Raw genomic sequence first — 23026 nt, 5'->3', positions numbered from 1 at the left:
ATCCTGGCGAGAGAATTGGCTTAATTTTTTTTAGGGTGAGGGGGCAATCTTCATTTTTAAACCTCCAGGAAAGGGCTCTTGGGAGAAAAGGAGTCTGCTGCAAAGTGCTTTAGGGGGATGTCACAGGGAAGGATGACATCAAAAATAAAGGGTGCTGGAGAAAGGCTCTGGAGGACGGAGATTTCAGGGAGACGGAGACCAGACAGAAGCCGGAGGAGGGCCCTGTTAGGAAAATCCACAGCAGCTCCCACCGGCCAGTCCACACCGAGGGCCCGTGGGTTGTAAAGTTAGGCCAAAATACTGGACGTTAGCCTTTGTGGATGTGGAGGCTCTAAAAGGTGTCAGAAATACCGTTGAAAGTGGTAATTCCCCATTTTTCCCCCTTGGCAGCTCGGATTCTGAAGGTAATTTTGAGACCCCTGAAGCTGAAACGCCCATCAGATCCCCGCTCAAGGACTCCTGTGATTCACAGCTGGGACTGGCAGGCCCTGGAGCCAAAACCCAAGGTAAAGACTTTCATTTTCTGCCTCTTTTGTTTAAAGTTTTGAAAATGTAAATGAGGGAAAGAAAAGTGTTCACTTAGGGCCATTTGAAAAGGTTGAGATTGTCTCCTTCCTGAGCAGGAGCTGTTTGAAAGCTGCTGGTTTATTTGAAATGATTTTTTTGTTGTTGTTGTTAGTTTTTACAAAAAACAAGTGGGGTGGTCAGAGGCTTTCTTCCTGAAATAGGTTGTACGTTTGCAGAATGAGATTATCATTAATTGAACACTCCTGCTAGGCCCTTCCCCTCAGCCCCTGAAAAACAAAAAACGTGTGTGGTAACGCCAAGGTGGAGGAATGCTTAGATTTGCTTCACACGTTTCTCCAGAGTGTAGCTGGAGGCAAGAATTAGAGGTAAGTGTTGCCTTTTTTAGATAAAGAGGAATCTTAAGAGGCTGTTGCAGAATTGTTTCCCTCTTCCTCATCCCCCAGGGATGGTGGTAAGTCCCCGGGAAACCCCGGCCCCTCAGCCCAACCTTGAGCCTGCCCTTCACCTCCAGAAGCTGCTGCTCTTCCCCTTTGTTAGTAAAAACCATTTTTGTCACCCGGCCAGTTCTGAGTTAAGCGTCACCAGTGCTGATGGAGTTTATCTCTCCGTTCAGTTAATAGAACGCAGGGAAGCAGTCCCGTGCCCACCAGGCAAGCGCTGTGGAAGGAGATGGCGCTTTCAGAGGGGAAGCAAAATCCATATGTCAGCTTGTCTTCAGTGTTGAGGGGAAAAAGATAAAGCAGGGGAAGGAGGAACTGAGCGTATGTGGTGCGGGTAGGAGATGTGAAGGCAGATGAGGGGGAGCCTTCCTGATCAGGGGACTTGAGCAGAGCCGGGAAGGATGATGGGGGGCATGGCTGGGCAGGTTCCTGACCAGAGAGCTTTCTCAGCAGAGAGACTGGCACCTGCTCAAGTCTGAGGCAGCGCCTGCCTGCGACAGGGGGAGGCCCTCTGGTGGCAGGGTGGCAGCATGTTTGGAGCCCTGGGAAGAGGCCAGGGTGGCTGCAGTGACTAGGCAGGGAGTAGTGGAAGCTGAAGTCATGCAGGTCCAGGGACGTCTGGACCTTAACATAGCGATGCTTTGATTTTCTTTCTGACTCAGAGAGGAAGTCACTGGAGGATGCGTTTGCTTCCTAGGGCTGCCCATAAAAAGTGCCACAGACTACGTGGCTTAAGACAACGGAAATTTATTCTCTCACAGTTCTGGAAGCTAGAAGTCTGAAACCAAGGTGTTGGCAGGGCCTTGCTCCCCCCAAAGGTTCTGGGGAAGAATTCTTCCCTGTTTCTTCTGGCTTCCGGCAGTTGCTAGCATTTCTTGGTGTTCTTGACTTGTGGCAGTGAGACTCCCATCTCTGCCTCCTTCATTAGATGGCCAGCTTCTCCCTGTGTGTCTCTGTGCCTTTCTTATAAAGACACCAGTCACTAGATTTAGGGACCTTCCTAATCCAGGTGGACCTCATCTTAACTACATCTACAAAGGTACTACGGTTGACCCTTGAACAACACATGTACGAACTGTGCTGGTCCACGCGTATGCTGGTGTGGAGGGTTTTTGACTGTGCTGGGGTGGGGGGCCCCTGCGTTGTTCGAGGGTCAGCTGTATTTCCCGATGCGGTCACATTCACAGATGCGGGGAGTTAGGTCTTCAGCGCATCTTTTGGAGGGAACACAGTTCAGCCCACGGCAGAGGGCTTTGCAGACAGGGCTCGTGTTTTGACTTCCTTTTTCAAAGGCTAACTGGCTGCTGTCTGGAGAAGGAACTGTAGGATGGATGTCTTTATTCTCCCAACAGTTATTGTGCTTTCTTGCTTAGTAAATTCCTCGTGGGGCTCTGGGCTTCATGACGGAGCTAGAATTACTGGGGCGATGACATCAGCTTTTCGTGAGCTGGTTTTGCTTCAAGGTGGTGAGCTCGATGCTGGGCTTCCCTGCTGAGGATTCGGGGGCAGAGTCCTCCTGGGAACGGGCACGATTCCTGCTGGAGGGCTGCCTTGTAGCAGTCTCAGTGACGTAAGAGGCCACTTCACAGCTTCCCTTTTCTTCTCTTGAGATTGGCAGATCAGAAGGGAGATTTGAAAGCCTGAAAGAACTGTTCTGTGACCAAATTTAAATAAAGCTTACAGGATACGTTAAGTAGCTGTTTGAAAGCCTCTTTGAATTGCTCAGCTTGGCCTCCCCCTCCCTCACTGCTCGGTCAGCTGGTAGCCTGATTCATCCTGACACATTCTTTGCTCATTGAATAGAGGCCTGTATGGCCCAGGCCCCCAGAGCCACACGGGCCCAGGTGGTCCCTTCTGTGCCACTGACTCATTTTTACAAGTTTTGGTAACTTCTAGCTCATACTCCCTTCTTCACTCTCTCTAGCAGTTTTCCTTTTTGAGAATCATGGACCAGGAAAGCTCTGTGGAGTAGATCGTAATTGCAGACCATGTATATGGCCGGGGGTACAGACTAGGGAACAACCACTAAGTATTGTGAAATCTTTCAGTTTAAAGTCTTTAAATAAAGACCATCAGCCTGGTAGTATCCTGCCTTCTCAGACTTCTTCAACCCAACACCCAGTCCTGGTCCAGAGCCCTGTTGATGATGGCCTTTTCATATATACACAGAAAATGTTTTTGTTTGTTTATTTGTTTGTTTAAAAAAAAAAAAGACAGACAGAGGTCTAATCAAGGAAGATATCAGTGGGCAAAAATTCCCAGAGTCTAATGTTGAAGTCTAATTTCTGGGCCTCAATGGTTCTCTTTCTCCCCAAACTGTTGATTATTTAGCTCCTGATAAAGTTAGTCTTTTATATTCCTGTGGTTCTGGAGAACGGTGGGACAGCAGGTAGATTGTATAAGACTGTGTCTTCTGTGGGGCTGATCTGTGAGTTGTTACCCAGTCAGGGGGTCGGAGTTAACACACATAAAAGATCCTGGCTCCCTGGTGTGTCAGGGCCCTCATATGTGTGGCCTTACATCTGTACCCAGGGCCTCCATCTAGTTCTTTGGACTCACGGAAACATCTTCATCTATTTTGGGTTACTTTTCTTTTTATTGGACGCTTTTCTTTTTTTTGGACGCTTTTTAGGGACTTAAAAGTATCTGAATGCTATACAGACATATCTCATTTTATTGTACTTCGCAGATACTACATTTTTTATGGATTGAAGGTTTGTGGCAACTCCTGCATTGTCAGATGATAGTTATCTTTTTTTTTTTTAGCAATAAAACGTATTTAAATAAAGATATATATATTGTTTTTAAGACAGTGCTGTTGCAAACTTAATAAATTACAGAAAAATATAAAAATAACTTTTTTATGCACTGAGAAACCAAAAACAGTGCCAGTGACTCATTTTGCACATCATACTCACTTCATTGCAGTAGTCTGGGACCAAACCCACAGCATCTCCAAGGTACGCCTGTAATAACTCTAGAGTTGTATGCCATCCTAGGAATTAGACGTGGGCGAGGTTGTGGAGTTTTGTTTAAGCCACAGATAGAAGCCAGTTTCAGACTAACTGGCAAAATAAAACTATAGCCAGAGAGGTTTCTTGGATATACGAGAGTGGTGGCTATAGTGTTGGGGCCAGTAGTTCTGTGTTTGCTATCTGTCTGCCTTTCTCCGAAAGGGATGTTTAAGTTGCTGGTGTCACTGCTCTTTCTCTTTGCTGGGAGGTGTGTCACTGAGGAGACGTCGCCTACCTAGGAAAGAGGTACAATCTCAAGTTCATCCCTTTTTTTTTTTCCTGCTGATGGACTGTGGTTTTGTCCAGTATTTTAGATTATAAAAGCTGCAGTGGATGTCTGCTAATTGAGGCCTCCCCCAGCATGCACACACCCCTTTATTTACAGATTGTTACCTTTCTTTGAGGGAGAGAATTTTAACTCAGGCTGAAGCTCTCCTGTGCCCTAGGAACAACTCCCCCGTTTGATGTGCTGATTAGATTGCCTAGATATTTCAAACACATACTCCAGAATAGCAGGGGAGAGATAAACAGGATCAATCCGTAGATATTTACTGCTGGATGCCTGGGGAGACTGCAGAGCTGTTGACACAGTTTGGGTTCGTCTAAATCAGGCATCAGCCAACTCATGGGCCAAACCTGGCCTGCTACAGCTTCTTACTGTTTTGCCCAAGAGCTAAGAACTGTCTCTACGTTTTTAAATGGTTGGGGAAAAAAATACTTTGTGATGTGTGAAAGCGATGTGAAATTCAAACTTCAGGGCCCACAAATAAAGTTTTATTGGAAGGCAGCCACGCTCGCTCAGTTAAATGTTGTCTGTGGCCGCTTTTGCACCGAGGTTTCAGGGCTGAGGACTGGAACAGAGACCAAATGGCCGGCAGAAGCCTGAGGTAGTTACCCTTTGGCTCTTTATAGAAAAGTTTGCTGACTTAGATACACGCCTATGACAATTTTGATGAAATTGTGAAGTTTGAGTGATTTGGGGTGATGGCTTTTAAAAAGCTACAAGGCTACACCTGATTAATTAACAAATGAACCATGGGTGCTGGGAGCCATTCAGGTAAGGCTTCAGGGAGAGGCTGGTTTGGGCTGGCTGGCTGTCTCCCTCCCAGACAGATGTTTTGCTCTGTCGCTCTACCGCATTGTCAGTTAACTAAAAGATCTGATAAAAAAAGGAAATTAGGGAAGAATGAGGAAAATTTTGGAATCATTTGCTGGAAGTACAAAGATACAGACTTTTTCACTTTTGCCCATTAAGTGTTTTTAATGTAACTTTTGAGAATCTGTAATCTGATTGTTACTATGGGATATTGTTGGTGTACACTGTGTGGTTGACATGGTGTCTGTATTGGATTGTTGTAGACTCTGTGCATATAAGACCTAAAATGGAGATCTCATTAAAATATAAGTGTTAGATTTTTGATTCTAAAGCTTTGGGCTACACATACAAGCAAATACTACACAAACATTTTTCATGAGGTACTTACTGGAGAGTTCCAGTATGAACCATATCTATAAGCATGGTTCTCCTGAGAGATTTTAACATCCTTTCCCTGCCCCCTACCACAGGGATTGCATCATTAGAGTTTCCTAGAAACAGTGGGACTAAGAACCCTTACTGTTACCTAGTCTGATAATTCAGCCCATGTGGCTCCTTGGGTAACATCCCAGGCTGATGCTCTTATTTTTGATTTTAATTTTTTGGTGCGATTGTCTCTTTCACTTTTGATTTTATTTTTACTTTTATAATTCTATTTTTATAAAATGTCTAGGGCTTGAAAACCTCAGTAGCATGATACAAGTCCACTTCCGCCCTCCCCTCCTCCAACCATTGAATGTTTGTAGCCCTCAGCTTGGACAGTCCTACCAGTTAGTAAGTGGGGTCAGGCCGTGTTTCTGTGTTGCTTTACTTACACTAGTAAATGACCCGAGGAGGGAGCACCTCACTTCTATACGGCGCTCCACCCAAAGGGAGTGGACTCGTGGGGGAAAAGTATAGTTTTCCCAGCAGAGATCTCAGAGGATGTAGAACCACAGTGTTTGAATAAAACACTCGGGGGCGGAGCAAAATCTGCCTTGCCGGAAGTGAAGATTTTAGTAACCGTCAAAGCAGTATCGTTCTTTGCAGATGAATAGTAAATTCAAGACCATCTTAAGTGTTGCAATGATTAAACTCATTTCAGACTTGCATTTCCCAGTCTGGGGCTTACCTGAGCGTCAAATAAAACAGTATCACTTACTTTGAGAGTTTCTGGCGGTGGAGGCATTTTCTCGGGGTGGGAGGTGTCGGGGGCAAGCCTTCTCAAATTATGTTGCTACCATTTAATGTTCCACCTAAAAACTGGATGTGATCTAAAGCCACTGAAACATTTAAAGGGCAGTCATGATATCTTTTTTGAGTGACCAGCACTGCCATTCACAGGAAGCCCCTGTGAATGGATATAAACCATTTTGTTACGGTCTCCTGAACTCAGATTAGAGATGGGAAGATCATGGCTTATCCACCCCAAACAGCCATCTCTGTGGGAACTTGATAACTGAGAGTTGCTGACTTGTCCGCTGTTAACACTGGGCCTAGCGAGGGACCATGCTGGTGAGTTCAAGATCTCACCCTCACCTTTGCGTAGACATGAACCTAATTTTGTGGGTTCAATGCAAACATGATTGGGTCCTCAGGGGTTAGATTGATGGTGGCCAAACTTGTAAGGGGATAATAACCAAATGGAGTACTTCATTAATTCACCAATGAGAAATGTAATTTGAGGGGGGGAATGTGTAGTTTGGTGGACCTGTTTGGCAGGCACAAACAATGTCTTAGCCAGTCCAGGCTAAGGCTCTTCCCTGTGTCTTTGCTGGAAATCATGACAACAAAGTCCTCATCGCCACCAAAAGATTTCCCACCACAAGATTCTCTCTGCAGGGAATGTATGGATCTCTCTCTTTACTGAATTCAGAGAAGACTTATCAAAAGGAATAAAAGTTCTTAAAATGATGCCAGGACAGAGTATGTGATGGGGGAAAACATCTTTAGTGTCTTGTTAAATGATACTAATTTTAAAAAGAAATCAGAGGCTACGTCTTCCACGTGTGTTAACTTGACATGTATAATGTATGAAGTATAAAGTGTATTTTATGAGTTTTGAGCATCAGAAACTTGCAGCACCATTTAGACATGGAGTCAGAATAGGGGAAATCGTCTCTGGGTCAGCAGTGCTTTTGGATTGAAAACATTTTGCTGCCTTAATGCTGAGCTTCAGCCCCTCAGTGAGGAGTAAAGATGGAATGGACACGTTCCATAATGTCTCCGGCTTCACGCTCCACCTGTGCATCGGGCGTGGGTGAGGACAGGCAGGTGCAGGGAGATGTGGGCGGCCTTCTGGGACTCAAGCACCTATTCTGGAGAAGAAAGAGTGCTTTCTGAGAGGGCGGTATTAGTTATCTCCTGCTGCATGACAGATGACCGCACAACTCACTAGCAGCTTAAAACAATAAACATTTGTTATCTCCCATAGTTTTCATAGGTCCAGAATTTGGGTGCAGCCTAGCTGGGTGGTCCGGCTTGGGGTTGCTGTGAGGGTGCAGTCACGACGTTGGCTGGGGCTCTGTAGTCATCTGAAGGCTTGACTGGGGCTGGAGGACCCCTCCTCAGGCAGCTCCCCCATGTCTGGCATCTTGATGCCGGCTGTTGGCGGGGGGCCTCAGCTCTTGACCGCACGGGTGGACCCCTCTCTCGGCGGGGTTGCTTGAGTGGTCTTCCAGCGTGGCAGCTACAGTGTCGCTGATGGCAGCCTCAGAAGTCGCACTGTTACTCCACAGTACCCTTTCGGTTCCACGGGTCCAAGGGCGTGAATACCAGGAGGTGGGACTCCTCCAGGACCATCTTGGAGGCTGGCTGCCACAAGCCCGTCACTCTCCTCCTTTGGGGCCTCTGCCCTGCCTCCCCCACCCCTTCCTTCTGCCCCTCTTCTTAGGGTGCGGGAGCAGAAGAGGGGGAAGAAATGATGTGCTTTCAGCCAGGGTCCCCATCCTGTTCTGGGGGCGTCTCGTTGCTCTGTCTGGAGGCTCCCCTCTTGCCCAGCGTTCCACTGCTTTCTCTTTATCCTGCGTCAGCTTCCTAGCCCTGTGTGGGCGGTTGCTGCTTTGTGAGAGAGGCAGTTGGTGTTTTGAATCGTGGAGTTAATTATCCCCAGAGAGATGTGCTTTATGGTGGTGAGGCAGCCGAGAGTGAAGTCCTCCTTGTGGGTTCAGTTAGCCCGTTTCTCCTCGCCGTGCTGGGGATGGGGCAGAAGGCTCTGGAATCGTGGCTTCAGACAGCTCAGCGGCACTCCTGAGTGAGGAGAGAAGCCGGATTCACACTGTTGGCTCAGCTCCTGGGGAGGACTTGTGTCCTGGGGGGCAGATCCTCCTGACTAGTGGGCCCCACCCTCTTATCTCCGTGTAACCTTGGCCTTCAGAGGGCGGGGTTGGGCTCTTTTTAAGCAAAACAGCACAGGGCGCTGGTTTGGAAATTTGAAGTACTTTCTTCATCCTTAGTACAAGCTTGTTCAGTTTAGAGCGACTTTCTGGAATATTCTTTACCTGCAGAGTCTTGTATATTAGCATGAGCCTCTCAGAAGTTAGAAGTTTATTTCAGGAGGACAGCCTGGCACCTGGCCCCCCGTCTCTTACAAAAAGCAAGTAAATGACACCCAGCCCGACCCCCAGCTTCCGGGTAATGTTCTAGTTTGGCGGGTTTTTTGGAGGGTGGGGAGGAGGAGGTTTGGACAGTTAGTTTGTTGTCTGGGTTCAGGCAGGGTGTGTGGGGGGGTGTTTTTCTGCCTTAAGCAGTGACATCTTAACCTTCACGACATACCGAGACTGTCTTAACTCACCCGCTTGGAAGCCCCTGGTCACTCCCAGGCTCTGGGTGACCTGGGGCCCCAGAGTTGTCAGGGGAGTGGGATCGCTGCAGCCCACCCTTCGGGTCTACCCAGTGGGCCTGGAAAAGGCCTCCTTGTCCCGGTGTCCTGCCCCCAGGATACTGCAGTGTGTCCAGTTCTATGCCATTTTGAGGCCGAGGCCCTTGTCTGTGCAGCTGAGAATGTACAGATACAAAATATATTTCAACTTTGAGGGAATCAGAGGGACCCAGAACTCAGAGATGTGAAACTCAAAAAACAAAAAACAAAAACCCTTCACATTTTGGGCACTTGCCCTAAATGCTAAATATGCCTGATTAACAGCCCCCTCGGGTCAGACCACTTTAGCAGAAAGGGGTGGCGTAGTGCCAGTCACACTTGTTTCCCCCCAAAGCCCTTGGTTCACACACACAGGAGAGCAGAGCAGGATGGGAGGGGGGGCCGGGGCAGGGAGAGCAGGGTGGGAGGGGGGACCGGGGCAGGGAGAGCAGGGTGGGAGGGGGGACCGGGGCAGGGAGAGCAGGGTGGGAGGGGGGACCGGGGCAGGGAGAGCAGGGTGGGAGGGGGGACCGGGGCAGGGAGAGCAGGGTGGGAGGGGGGACCTGGGCAGGGAGAGCAGGGTGGGAGGGGGGACCGGGGCAGGGAGAGCAGGGTGGGAGGGGGGACCGGGGCAGGGAGAGCAGGGTGGGAGGGGGGACCGGGGCAGGGAGAGCAGGGTGGGAGGGGGGACCGGGGCAGGGAGAGCAGGGTGGGAGGGGGGACCATGGCAGACATTGCTAGGAGGAGGGGTCTTCAAAGGGGAAGGGGCAAAGGAAGAACAGGCGTTACCCGTCACCACTGTTGGGGAGAGCTGAAGGCTTGATCACTGCTGTGCTTTACATTTTCCATATGAAAGTCAGTCAGGTGAGAAGGGGGTCCTCTGTGTATCTGCCGCTTGCTCAGCAGTGACACTGAGCATCAGCTCTGTTTGGGGCACTCAGCTTCTGCTTCGGGGACACAAAGGGGACTGGGGGAAAGGCCCCTGCAGAGCTCAGAGTCCAGAGGGAGCTGACCACCTTGCTTCCCAGGCCTCCTGGCCTTCCCCAGATGTCTTAGCAGCAAATAGATAGTTTTAGCCAGGGAATGTGAGGGAGTTCTGGGAGGAAGTCAAATGTTAAAAGTTAGAATTAAAAAAAAAAAAAAGCAACATCCACCCCCCCACCAAAAAAACACCCAACACAGAAGCCTTTTGAAGGTGCCAGTTGTCATATCTCTAAGATGGTTCACATACTTGGCTGTGTCTGTTGTCAGAAAGAGAAGTGATGTCATTTTTTCACCTCTGTCTATAAATAGAATTTATCCGGCACGTTGCAGGCTTCCTTAAGAAAAATTTAAAATTCCAAACTGCTGTGATGGTGAGACCTACCCACTCTCTCAAATATATGTTCCTACAAGGGACACATGTAAGAGACTGTTTAAAGCATTTCCGAAATGTAAGTCTGTGCTGTCGTGGAATGTTTTATAGGATTGTGGGACATGCTCCTGCTCTGTTACCCTGAGTCTCTTCATTCTCTCTTCTTTTTTTAATAGTTTTATTGAAATTGAATTCACATGCCATACAGTTCACCCATTTAAAGGGTGTGTAACTCGGTTTTTATTCTGTTGACCATAGATGTAAGGGTTGAACTTCTGATTCTGTTTCATTGATCCTTTCCTTATGCACACTGTCGTGATTACGGTAGCTTTGTAGTAAGTTTTGCAATCAGGAAGCAGCGATCCTAACTTTGTTCTTTTTTCCCCAAGGTTATTATAGCCATTCTAGGTCCCATTACATTTCCATATGAATTTTAATAACAGCTTGTTAATTTTGCAAAGAATCCAACTGGGATTTGATAAAGATTGTGTTCAATCTGTAGATAACTTCGGGGAGTATGATCATCTTAACAATGTTAAATCTTCCAATCCATGAATATGGAATGTCTTTCCATTTATTTAGATCTTCTTTAATTTTTTCAAACAGTGTTTTGTAGTTTTTAGAGTACAAGGCTTGCAATTCTTTTGTTAACTTTGTTTCTAACTATTTTTTTTGATACGACTATAAATTGAATTGTTTTCATGATTACATTTTTGGACTTTTCATTGAAAGTGTACAGACATCCAGTTGATGTTTGCATATTGATCTTGCATCCTGCAACCTTGCTGAATTCAGCAAGGTTGGGTTTTTGGGGGGCTTTTTGGTGAATTCCTTAGAACTTTCTATACACAAAATTGTATCCTCTACAAATAGAGTTTTACTTTTCCTCTTTGCAACCTGGATTTTTTTTTTTCTTTTGCCTAATTGGTCTGGCTAGAACTTCTAGTACTATTTTCATTAGAAGTGGTGAGAACTGACATTCTTGCCTTGTTCTTGATTTTAGGATAAAAGCAGTCTTTTACCACTAAGTGTGACATTGGCTGTGGATTTTTCATAGATGTCCTTTATCAAGTTGAGGAAGTTCCCTTTTATTTCTAGTTTGATGAGTGATTTTTTTTTTTTAGTCATGAAAGGATGTTGAATTTTATCAAATTCTTCTGCATATATTGAGATGATCATGTGGTTTATGCCTTTCATTGTATTGCTGTGGTATACTGTGCTAAATGATTTTCAGATGTTAAACCAACCTTGCATTCCTGAGATAAATCCTGCTTATTCATGGTGTATACTCCTTTTTATGTATTGGTGGATTTGATTTGCTAATATTTTGTTGAGGATTCTTACGTCTGTTTTCAATAAGAAATATGGTCTGCAGTTTGTGTGTGTGTGTGTGTGTATTTGGTGGTGTCTTTGCTTTTGACATCAGGGTAATATTGGCCTGATAGAATGAGTTGGCAAGTGTTTCCTCCTCCTATAGTTTTTGGAAGTTTGTGAGCAGTTGATATTAATTCTTCTTTAAGTAGTTGGTAGAATTCACCAGTCTTGTCTAGGTCTTTCTTCGTGTGAGGGAATGGGTGGTAGGAGTTTTTAATTTACTAACTCAATCTCTTATCTTATTTTAGATATATTCAGGTTTTCTGTTTCCTCTTGAGTCAGTTTCAGTTGTTTCTGTGTCTTTCTAGGAATTTGTCTAAGTTATCAAATTTGTTAACATACAGTTATCCATCATGTCATTTTCTTGTTTTTATTTTTTTATTTTTATTTATTTTAATGGAGGTACTGGGGATTGAACTCAGGACCTCGTGCAGGCTAAGCATACGCTCTGCCACTGAGCTATACCCTCCCCACCCCTTGTTTTCTTGTTTTCAAGTGGAATGAACAAACCCTGCTCTGCCTTTCTCACAGGGTTGATTGGAGGGTCAGGTGAGGTGATATGTAGGGAAGTGCTTTGGCCATCATGAACTGTGAAGTAGTTTATTTGTTCTGAATTCTTAGTTCTAGGCAGATGCACCCCGGTTACCACAGTCTAGTTTATGCAGTTGAATATTTGTACTGTGTTCCTCCGTGAGTGGCATTTCAGGGGAGAGACTGTCCCACTTGTTACCAAAGGAGCATGAGCCAAGATTGGGATGGAGAGGGGAATTAAAGTGACCTGGGGGCCTGTTTGCCTGTTTCTTGAGGGGTGACAGAACGTGGGTCCTACACTGTCAGGGTCAGAGGGCATCAGTGCCCCGTTAGGAAATCGGCATCTGACCACTCGGCTCCTGCCAGCTCCGGGGGCAGCTCTTACCTTCCTTCTCGGAGGAACAGCGCCGAGCCGGGTGCAGTCTCTCCTGTCCTCGCCTCTGCTGTACCCTGTACCCCAGATGCCTCCGTTCATTCTTACCTCCTCCCAGCGTGCTTCTAAGTCCACAGTAGAGGTCCCGTTAAAATACACCCTCACTGGCTTTCAAAAATATAGAATCAGTGCTTCCAGAAAGTTCTCTTGCTAAATGTGGAGGCAGATTGAAAGAGGTAGTAACTCATTTTGAAAGGGAAGAGAAGCCGGTGATGCGGGAAGACCAGAGCCCAGCAGTGGAAGCGTGCGCTCTGTCAGAACACGCGAGCTTCGATCGTGTTGCGAAGGTGGTGGTTACTCCTTCATGACGAGCGCTTGGCTGTTCTCTGAAGGGGCTCTGCACGTGAAGGGGGCTCTCCTTTACTGAACTATAACCCCCCGTGCTTGATTTGTGGTCCCTTCACACCTAACACAGCGTGTGCTGCAGGTCATAGGGCCTGTGACTGGTTGGTTAGATGGTTATCTTAGAAATCATTCTGTGATTTGACTTCAGGGCTTCAGGTCCTGGTGAAGCTGAGGGCGTTAAACTAATTCGGGAGTGCTGACTGTGAACGTCCAGACTGGGTCTTCGTGTCGGCTTTCTTAGTCCTGTGGCTGACAGTCAGTAGTACGTTTGTAAAACGTCACGGTCACTGCTGCGCCCTCCGGGTTTGTGTTCTTTCTGCAGATCCTCCATGCAGTCCTGAATAGCAGAGACCCACCCTGTGGGCTTGAGTTCAGAAATCCAGGCCAGTGCCTTGGGAACCAGGGGTCCTGTTCTAATAGCTGACAGACCGAGCTTTGCCAGTTACGAGACATTACCACCTGCGGGGTTGTGTGAGGTTGTGGGGTCAGGTCCCCCCATGAGGACAGAATGGAGCAGGGAGGTGGGAGTAGTTGCGCCTGTTTGAGATGTGCAGCCCGGCTTGGTCACCTGGGTTCTGGACCGCAGTTGTGCGCACTCAGAAGCGTGGCACGAGTGGTTTGTCCCTAGAGCAGCCCTGTCCCTCTGCTTCCTCTGTGACTCTGTGGATGTAACACCGGAGGGGAGGTGTGCTTGACTGTGTCAGACCAGAGCCTCCAGCCTCCACCCTGGAACCCTCCTTCCTGGGCTTGTGGTCCCACTTGGGTTTTCTCAGGGTCATCCTGGGAGTGAAAGGAAATCAGATGGATGAAGACAGCTCTCGAATTAATTGGGGGGCTGTGTGGCATGGGTGAGCCAAGACCTGTCTGTGCCCTAGACCACGTTCCATGCCGCCTCCTCCCTCCTGCTCCTTGACTGTCTCTGTTCCAAACTCTCTCGACCATGGTTTTGTCACCTGTAAGGTGGGGTGAGAGTTGTTTTGAGTGTGAAATAAAGTCATATATCTGGGCCTCCAAGCACAGTTACAACAGCAGTGCAATTATGGAGAAAGAATTCTCCAGGAGGGAGACACATCTCAAACAGCCCTTAACAGTAATAAGGCCCGCCCTTCTGTCTGGGGAGAGAAGGAGAGGCAGGGCTGGGCGGGGCTGGAGCAGGAGTCCTGTGTTGAATTGGAGACAAAGAGGGATGGGGTAGGAGGAGTCAGGTTTGGGGAAGGAGAAATTTTTATGCTTAATAAAAAGGATTCTGGGCCTCCGGATGGGAGAATTGGCTCAGTATCACTCATTTGTTTATGTGTCTGTAACATTCGGGGATGATTTAATGCTTATCCAAGGTTTATTGCATGAGAATCGTTACGTGAGTCAACACTCCGTGGTTAAGCCATTCTGGAAGTGAGGCGAAGGCTCTGGTCCCAGAGTTTTCTAGAAATCGACTTGTCTGATAGCATATAGCCAGCGTCTTTCCATGCCAGTCACCACTTCAAAACATAATTTTTCATGTTGTTGGACCAATACATTGTTTTTGTTTTAGTCATTGAGCTGGAATCAGACAGCTACTGAGGGGAGGTTAAGCGGTCCTGTGGGGCAGCTTCCTCTCTGTTCTTTTTCTGGAGGATGTGGGGAGGGCACTGCCTAACATCTTGCAGAGCCTGGTTTTATGAGAATCTGCTTGGTGTGCCTCGTGAAGACCATCAGCCCTGGGCGTCGTGAATCGAGCCGCTGCTTCCGTCACACGGATGCAGGACCTGTGTTCTTACTGCCAGATGAGGCTGTATCCCTCTGCTGTCTGGGGCCAACCTGTAGCGTATCAGATACATGAACATGTGACTAAATAGCGCATGTACTTACGAGGCTTTTCCCTCGATACTGAGTATGTGGTGTCTTCAGACACCGATTCTCTGAGTGTTGACACGCCAGCTGGGTGTCCTGCGGTTCAGCCCTAGTCTGACGCTAGCTGCCTGGAGTTAGCATCAGACTCCAGAGGCTTAAGGGCTCTGCCCCACAAGGCTGTCCTTACTTGAGGTGCCAGGTGCGTCCCAGGTGGTCCCCAGGCTGCCCACACTTCTGCCCGACTTGGCTACAGATTTGGGGGTTCCCACGACCACTCCCTCAGCCTCTGTAATTCACCACAGTGACTCAAAGAACTCAGGAAAATACGTTTACTGGTTTATTGTAAAGGAGGCGAGTCGGGGACAGCCAGACAGAAGAGACGCGTGGGGCCGGGCGTGGGGCGGGCACGGGGCTTGCGCGTCCTCTCCAGGCCTGTCACCCCTCCAGCACCTCGACAGGTTCACCAACCCAGAAGCTTTCTGAATCTCACCCTTCAGGACTTTTTAGAACCCAGTCTCCAGCCTCTGCAAGTTCCCACCCTCTGAATCATGATTTTGGGCTTCCTGGTGACCAGCCCCATCTAGACACTAGGGGCCCCCACCCTGAGACACCTCATTACACTCAGGTGTGGTCAGAAAGGGCTCATTGTGAAAAAAACAGGACAATCTCATCACTCAGGAACTTCCAAGGGTCTCAGGAGCTCCGTGCCAGGAACCCCGGGCGAAGGCCGGCCTCGTTGTACCACAGTTGTCTGATGTGAAGATGTGTCCGTAAAGGTGTTCATCACAGCAGTGATTAGAAAGACAAGGAAATTTGGAAACCCTCAAAACTTATGTGATGAGTAGTGTGGCTTTAGTGTTCATGTCATTAGTTTAACAACCCAGTGTGTGTTTTGGGGGATGGGTGAAAGGTCACACTGGGAGGAGCGGGGTGAAAGGTCACATCGGGGAGGAGCAGGGTAGAAGGCCAGGTGGGGATACCCGAGGAGATGGAGAGGGGTGAGGGCAGGTGCCCACGCGCGTGCGTGCTGCTGCCCGGGGCTGCTGGTGAGGGAGAGACTGCTGTTTCCATCCACTTTTTTTTTTTAAGTTGCTGTTCTGGGGACACCCAAAGACTTCTCCTGAGAAGGAAATGGCTCAGTAAATATGACGCAAGAGGTTTGTGATTTGGGTATTGCATGGCATCCCCTAGAAAACCACGCTGTCCAGTAAGGTCTGCACACTTGGGCCAGACTGTGGCTGCCTCCTGACCTTACGCTGCCCTCTGCCCCACAAAACCCAAACCACCCTCTAGAGAAGGAACACACTCATCCAGGTCTGCTCCTCGGAGGTCCAGTTTCCCACGGGGTGATCTGTCCAGGCGTCCCCTCCTGCCACCCCGTGCCCTGTCGAGACCACCCCGCCAGCTTTCACTGGACGTTCAGTGCCCCTTAGGGCCCGGCCACCCACCCTCCACGCCCCTCTTCACATCAGCACGTGGGAAGCTAGTGACTGACTTCTGTTTAAATGGACTAATTTAAATTTGTGTTTCAGCAAGCGTTCCCTCTCAGAGATTTAGTTCACACCTAAAGTTGCTTAAAATAGCACTTTGCAGCATTCCTTTGGAATGTTCTCAGAGGTGACAAGCTTTACTCTTTGATGTTAAGCTGTTTTTCCCCCAAGTAGCTTGAGAGTTTTTAAACCTCAGGGTGGTTGGTGGTTTTGAGGGGGGATTGAAGTGTCACTATCAAGCAATCAGGAGCCCCTTTTGAGGCCCCTGAAAGTGGGTCCCGAATACAGAGGCTTCTGCTCGGGGGATTCTAAGGCCAGGCTGTGAAGAAGGCTTTGGGTCTTCTCCCCTGGGGAAGGCGCCGGTGTAATTTTTCCATTGAGTCTCAGGGGGCTTCAGGGACCCTCTGAAAATTCACCTCAGAACCCTGCTTCCTGAACGACAGCGGAGATGTTCATTTTCACGTGTTGGTTCAGAGAGATTGTTTAAAGGCTGCCGCCTCAGAGTCCCAGCCCGTCTCTGAGACGTGGGTGACTGCTTAGATCTTGAGGTTAGGAGGCCAGCACGTGTGTCTGCGAGATACAGGAGGTCTGTCCAACTTTACAGCTCTGTCACTTTATTACGTACCCTGTATTTAGAAACCCGTACAGGGACCTCCCCCAGCTAAAGGAGAGGAAGTGGCGGGCAGATCTAAAAGGAGCTTTCAGAGAAGTTTTTGCCAAAAAAGTTACAATGTGAGGAGGGGAGAAAGTCAAGCATGCTTGAGAAAAACACCAAATCTGAACTGTTGGTGTACAGTGTTTCCCGAGCAGTTGCTGTTTTATCTCCTCTCAAACGAGATTACCCATGTGGAAGCAGCTCGTGGCACGGGTTCTCAGTCTGTGTGAGCTGCATACATTTCTGAGTTTCAAAAATATTTGGTGATCGTGGCATTTCCCCTCTTGTAAGGCTTTCAAGGTTTCCCATCAGCTCGTATTTTAACCCGGCATATTTTCAAAATACCAGAGCGCCAACCAGAACGTCAAGCTGTTACCCCAGTCTCTAGAATTCTGGCATTCGGTGCCTTTTCTTTTAAAATATTATAAAGTGGGAGGGAAAACCTCTTCTTACACGAGGGTCATCGATATCCTGAATCAGCATGGAAGAAACCTACTGATCAGAGCATCCAGGGGGCATCACACAGTGTCTCAGACTTGGGGGAGGCTGCTCGTTGGAAGGAAGGGTTTTGTTAACAGCAACAGACGCGGCAGAAGTGGAAATGTTGGTCTATTTTTGGATTTCCTCTGTGTTTGCTTTGAATTCGTCTACTGATCTCATCTCTGTCTGTTCACGAAGCCGCCAGGCAGCGCTGTGCTTGTCAGAATCATCCAAGCTCAGCCAGGCTCTTTGCAGGGGGAGAGCCTGTCAGCGCCCAGGAGGAAGGTTTGAGGGGCTGCAGGACCCTTGTAGGGACAGGGGGCTGACTAGAGGGAGGTCAGTTACGTAACAGGGTTCTCAGAGGAAAACACAGGCCGACAGCCATGGTCAGAATGAGCCCGCAGACACGGTGGGTGTTTCTTTTCTTACCGAAAGTTACTAGTGGTGCGATGCCGGCAACTTCGGTCCTGTTTTAGGGCGGCACTGGGTGTTGGGGTCAGCTGGCACTGGGACCTTGCTGATAGAGAATGTAAACGCAGTGAAATCTTACTCAAACGGACCATTGTGAGTTACATGAGAAGTTTGGTGTTTTTCTTGTTTCACATGTTCACAAACTCCCCAAACTGGTTTAAATCAGTGAGCAGCTGCCTCCCGCCCCTGCCTCTACCCCTGTGAGTGCTCTCTCCTGGTGACTGAAGATGCTGGCCTGCGGTGGGTGGGGTCTGCAGGGAGTGGCTGGAGGGCTGGGCATGGCTGTTCACCTGGCATCTGGCTAAGAAATGCCTGGGGGCGGGGGTCTTCTCCCCAGGCTGGGGACTGAATTCAGGGAAGGGGTGTTTGTTTTCCTTCCCCATTCCACGAAGACCCTTTCATCCTCAGAGCTGCAGGTGTTTCAGGTTGCTGGCACTGGGCAGGGCTAGAGCTTGGTCTCCCTGAGACCTGCTCCTCTGTCCCCAGCTGGTGCGAAGGGTGGGGATGGGGAAGAGGGGAGGGTCTAGAAGAGCTGGTGGATGTGGAGGAGGTGGAAAAGGCCCTGCCTTCTTCTAATGGAGGAGATTAGGGCGGGAACTGATAGCTGGGAGAGAGTGACAGGTGATTCTGTAAGTTTCCCCTTGGCCTCAGCGGGGCTTGGGATGATGGTGGAGGAATCAGGAGATGAAGACAAAAGATTCCAAGAAGTGGGAAGGCATGGGGCTACAAGAGGAGGACCACTGGGTTGGAGACACTGTCCTTTCCTTGTCTCAGCCTCACCCTTTCCCCTTAACCTGTCTCAGCCTGTGGGGAAGGAACACAGAGGAGTCCGTACTGGTGCCCGGGGCTCCCTTGCAGGACACCGATGGTAAATGTGTTGGAGTCAATGGCAAGGAGAGGAGAAAGGGAGAGAAATTATGTAACAAAAAAGAAATTTTTCTTTTGGATTGTCATCAGCTTCCAGCGTCCCACGCAAGGGTGAGCCATCCATGTCCCCACTGTCCAGATTAATAATTGTCCAGATTTTCCCAGACTTGCGTTCATCATCCCCTCACCTTTTTCTTTTGTTTTGTCGCTTGGGTATTTTTAAAACAAATTCCAGGTATCATGTCACAAATATTTCAGGATGCAGCTCTACAGTGGGCGCTTTCCGATACAACTATGATGTCATCATTAATAATAGTACTCTTTTAATTCACAAAGGTGGTTGAACTTCGTTTTATTTTTAAATTCAAGTAATCTTTTTTAGGTAAACTTTTAGAAAAGAAGATAATCGACTTATATAAAAAAATTAGAATTGCTAGGGCTCAAAGATGAGAGTGTAGGAGGGAGATAACTTACAATTATGTTGTATCCAGTGACTATGAAAGAAATCGCACGTACATCACAGCTCTAGTTACTATCACAGCCCAGACCTCTATGAGCTTACTCACTGCCTCCTCAGTGTGTCTACTTCAGGGTCCCAAAGAGCCCTGAGTGTCAAAGGTCGACCTCACAACCCCACTCCAATGGCCCCCAAGCTCTTTGGCTGGTGGCCCCGAATCTCACTGAGCAGTGACACCATCCTCTGGTTCCACAAGCTGAACACGTCCGCGTCATCTTTGATACCTCCTTTTACTTCAGTCCTACGTCCAGCCTGTCCCCAAGCCTCATCAAGTTCACCTCCTTTTCTCAGATACTGTGCACTTCCTGTGCATTAACACCAGTCTCGTAGAGGCCCCCAGGGTAGCACACCAGTGGTCCTGTTTGTCCCGTGTTGACCTCCTTCCAGCCCGTCTGCACGTCGCAGCTGGAGTGAGCTGATGGGAACACAGATCTGGTTTTGTTCCACCCCTGCTTAAACGCTCTCTGTGGCTCAATGTGAAATAACTAGGGGGGAGGGTATAGCTCAGTGGTAGACTGCATGCCTAGCAAGCACGAGGTCCTGGGTTCAATCCCCAGTACCCCCGTTAAATAAATAAATAGATAAAAACCTAATTACCTCCCCCTACCAAAAAATGTAAGTGATAACTATCTGTGCTGTGATCTAATCAAGATTTGATATATATATATATATATTTTTTTTAAATACAACCGACTGACACTAGGGTGCCAGCAGGAGTGCCCAGGCCCCACCTGGCTTCTAACCCAGCCTGTTCGTGTAGATTTTTGCAGCCCCGGGTTTTTGATGCTGCGTTTTCACTATTGCTTGTCCTCCCTCCCCTCATGTTAAATCCCAGCTATCATGTGTTGAGACCTGTCTTGAAAATTGCAGTATTAATAATGGTTATATATCTCTTTAAAAACAAGACAGGCTGGTCATTGGTGACTGTCTGAAGCACGTGTGCAGAACAGTCTGTAAGCCACTGCCTAGTTCCATCCATAGGAGTCGTGCACAAAGATGTGTGAGTGCCTTAAAAAGCAACTGCAGTGATGCTCAGTTCTTTGATCCTGGATTAAGATTAGGAGGTAGGCGTAAGTTTCCCTTAAATCATGAGATAACGATGGTAATAACCAATTTATTCCATGTTTGCTGCCACTCTGCTATAATTTCAGATGTCTAAGTCAGGAAAGCATTATCTTAGTTTGTGCTTTAGAGAAATACCCTCATTTATACCTTCCTGATTGCAGCGTTTCTCCTAACAAGACCCCAATTTAAAAGGATCTTGAATCCTCACACATGATTTGAGAGAATTCCTGGCCCAGCTTAGAGAGAGATTTTGAAGAAGAAATAACGTTACTGTTTTATGATTTGTGTCTTAATAAAATAAAGGCTGTTTGTTCTTAAATCCATTTTTCTTGTATCTGCTTTTTCAAATTCGTCTTTAAGTCTGCAGAGAAGTTATTCTGAGCAGGCCACGATGAGCTTTTCATTTAATTTTAAAACAGTCCAGTTATTTAAATTCTATTCTGGGGAAGAGAGAATACTTATTTTTAACATCCAAAGATTAAAATGCTTCCGGCACAAAACTGGACCCTGAAGCTGTCAGGCAGGGGCTGGGAACGGTGTCAGTGCTGGAGCAGAGCCCTGCGCCTGAGCTGTCAGTGTCCAGAGCTGCTTCCAGACCAGTTGTTTTGAATCCACGAAACTGTAACATTGGATTAGTATGCTTTGCAGAAGGCCTTTTCCTAAACAGCTCTACTGGGTGTAATTACTATTTGTATACCTTGGGTAATAAATACACAGGCGCCGTTTGGGGTGGAAAGAGTCACTTGAGAGTGTGGTCCAGCCGTCCCCTCTCAGGCCGCCGTGCCATCCTTGCCGGACCCTGGGGGTGCTTAGTACAAGCAGAGAGAGAAGAGCTCGCTGTTGGTCTGCGTGGGCTCAGCTCACGGAGAATATTCACCAGTGCCCAAAAGATCACTTTTTAACAGACGGCTTTTGTGTTTTGTTCTAGACTCAGAAGAAGTGGATGAACAGCTGGTGGCAGAAGTGGTTGCACAGCGTTCATCTGAGGCTTGTTCTAGTCCCCCAGGAAATGAGGGGGCTCAGCAAGCTGCCACCTGTTCCTCAGCCAAGGGTTTCAAAGAACAGCCTGAACCTGACATTAGCAAAATCTCAGTGGTGAGGCCATTTTCCATAGAAACCAAGAATTCCACGGATACCCCAGCAGCACTTGGGACAAACGCAGGTTATGGCAGTGTCACCACGGACTTAGGCGAGGCCGGGCCCTCCGGGGCACCAGACGCCCTCCAGGACGAGGCCATGACCGAGGGCACCAGGGGGCTCCCGCTGGAGGCGCCCGCAGAAGCTGGCCCGAAGGCAGGGAGCCCCTGTCCGGAGCTGGTGCCCGGCAGGAGCAGGCTGAGGAAGCCCAAGCCCGTCCCCCTGAGGAAGAAGGCCATCGGCGGGGACTTCTTGGAGGGCCCGCACCTCCCCGGGCCGTCCAGCCAGCTCGGTCCTGATGGAGCGGATGGGAACCACAGCCCTTCCTCACGCAGATGTCCCCCCAAGGTTAAGGAAACTCCCGGCCCTCCTGGGAGTGACATCAACGACTCAGGGGTTGAGCTGCTGGAGGGGTCGCAGAGCTCCCCGCTGAAGCTGGAGTTTGATTTCTCAGAAGATGTGGCAAGTGAAGAGGCCAGGAAAGCCCTTCCCAGGAGACTGGGCAGGAAAGCGGGGAGCAGACTGACTCCCCAGGCCCAGAAAGATGGTGCCAGCGCGGCAGGAGGAGCAGAGCCGCCTCCTGGCCTGGCCGCAGACGGTGGTCCTCTCCCCCGAGCATCTTCCACGCTGGACCCCGGGCCCTGGGAGAGCCCCACGTCCAGTCCCCTTGGGGGCCACTCCGCCCTGCAGCACTCCCCCCTGCTCTCCTCTAAGGGCTCCTACCGCTTCGACCCAGATAACTTTGACGAATCCATGGATCCCTTTAAACCCACCATGACTCTCACGGGCAGTGACTTTTGCTCTCCCGCCGGTAGTCATGTTCATGAAATCTTAGATTCACCCAAGAAGGCCAAGTCGCGTTTAATAACGTGAGTGACAGCGGGTGTGGGTGCTGTGTTCCGTGTCCTCTCTGTGAGTTTGGTGGCCACAGCTTTTGGTTTTGGTGACCTGAAGCTCTCTTTGAAGGTGCCCCAGGCAGACTCAAAGCTAGTAACTTCGTACTACAGTGATCACTTTTTTTACCTAAGTCTGGTGTGGAATCAGAAATACCGGGGTCTCCTTTTTGGATGTCTACCATGCTTCTGAGTCCTCAGCTTACTCAGCTGAGTTCTTCCCCCTATTATATCCCCCACCCCGAGTTCTTCCTGTTTTTAAACAAGGGGGGAAAAAAAAGGGTACTTTTTTTCTGTTTAAAAAAAAAAGTTGTGAGACAGGCAGGTAGAGATTTGGTGGTTTTCAGAAATCCTATCTGAGCTGTCAGGATCATTTTATCTACAGAATTCAAGTGTCATTGCTAGCCACCGTCTTCAGATTGTCTATGGACGAAACAAAAGTTCCAAGCCTGCAGATTAACCTGTAACACGTGGGAAAGGGTCTTACAGAAGTCTTCTCACTTAAACAGAAAGCTGTGATTTTTTGTTGTTGGAAACAAACCTACCACTAAATGGTGATGAGAATTCTCATGTCTCCTTATAGAGCTTTTGGCTCTATGAGGAAGGAGGGGAGTTTCCAAAACGAATCATGACTGTTTTCAACGATTGCCTAAATCTGACTGACTTAG

General features: G+C 48.4%; 1 protein-coding gene across 11 annotated transcripts in view; it reads left to right on the top strand.

Annotated features, from left to right (window-relative positions):
- TACC1 (transforming acidic coiled-coil containing protein 1) overlaps positions 1-23026 on the top strand; it is a 95089-nt gene that overhangs the window by 43730 nt on the left and 28333 nt on the right. For 8 of the 11 annotated variants that reach the window (XM_064477442.1, XM_031440078.2, XM_031440077.2 and 5 more), the window contains 2 exons: positions 391-506; positions 21257-22334. The exons of the other annotated variants lie outside the window; for them this stretch is intronic. In XM_064477442.1, coding sequence (XP_064333512.1) covers positions 21565-22334 — 770 coding nt within the window. In that variant the 5' untranslated portion in view covers positions 391-506; positions 21257-21564. The remainder of the gene's footprint in view (positions 1-390; positions 507-21256; positions 22335-23026) is intronic. 11 annotated transcript variants of the gene reach the window in all.

The sequence above is a fragment of the Camelus dromedarius genome, chromosome 22 (assembly GCF_036321535.1).
Source record: "Camelus dromedarius isolate mCamDro1 chromosome 22, mCamDro1.pat, whole genome shotgun sequence".
Lineage (NCBI taxonomy): Eukaryota > Metazoa > Chordata > Mammalia > Artiodactyla > Camelidae > Camelus > Camelus dromedarius.
Note: the sequence above shows the minus strand (reverse complement) of the source record. Positions and strands in the feature narration are given on the sequence as shown.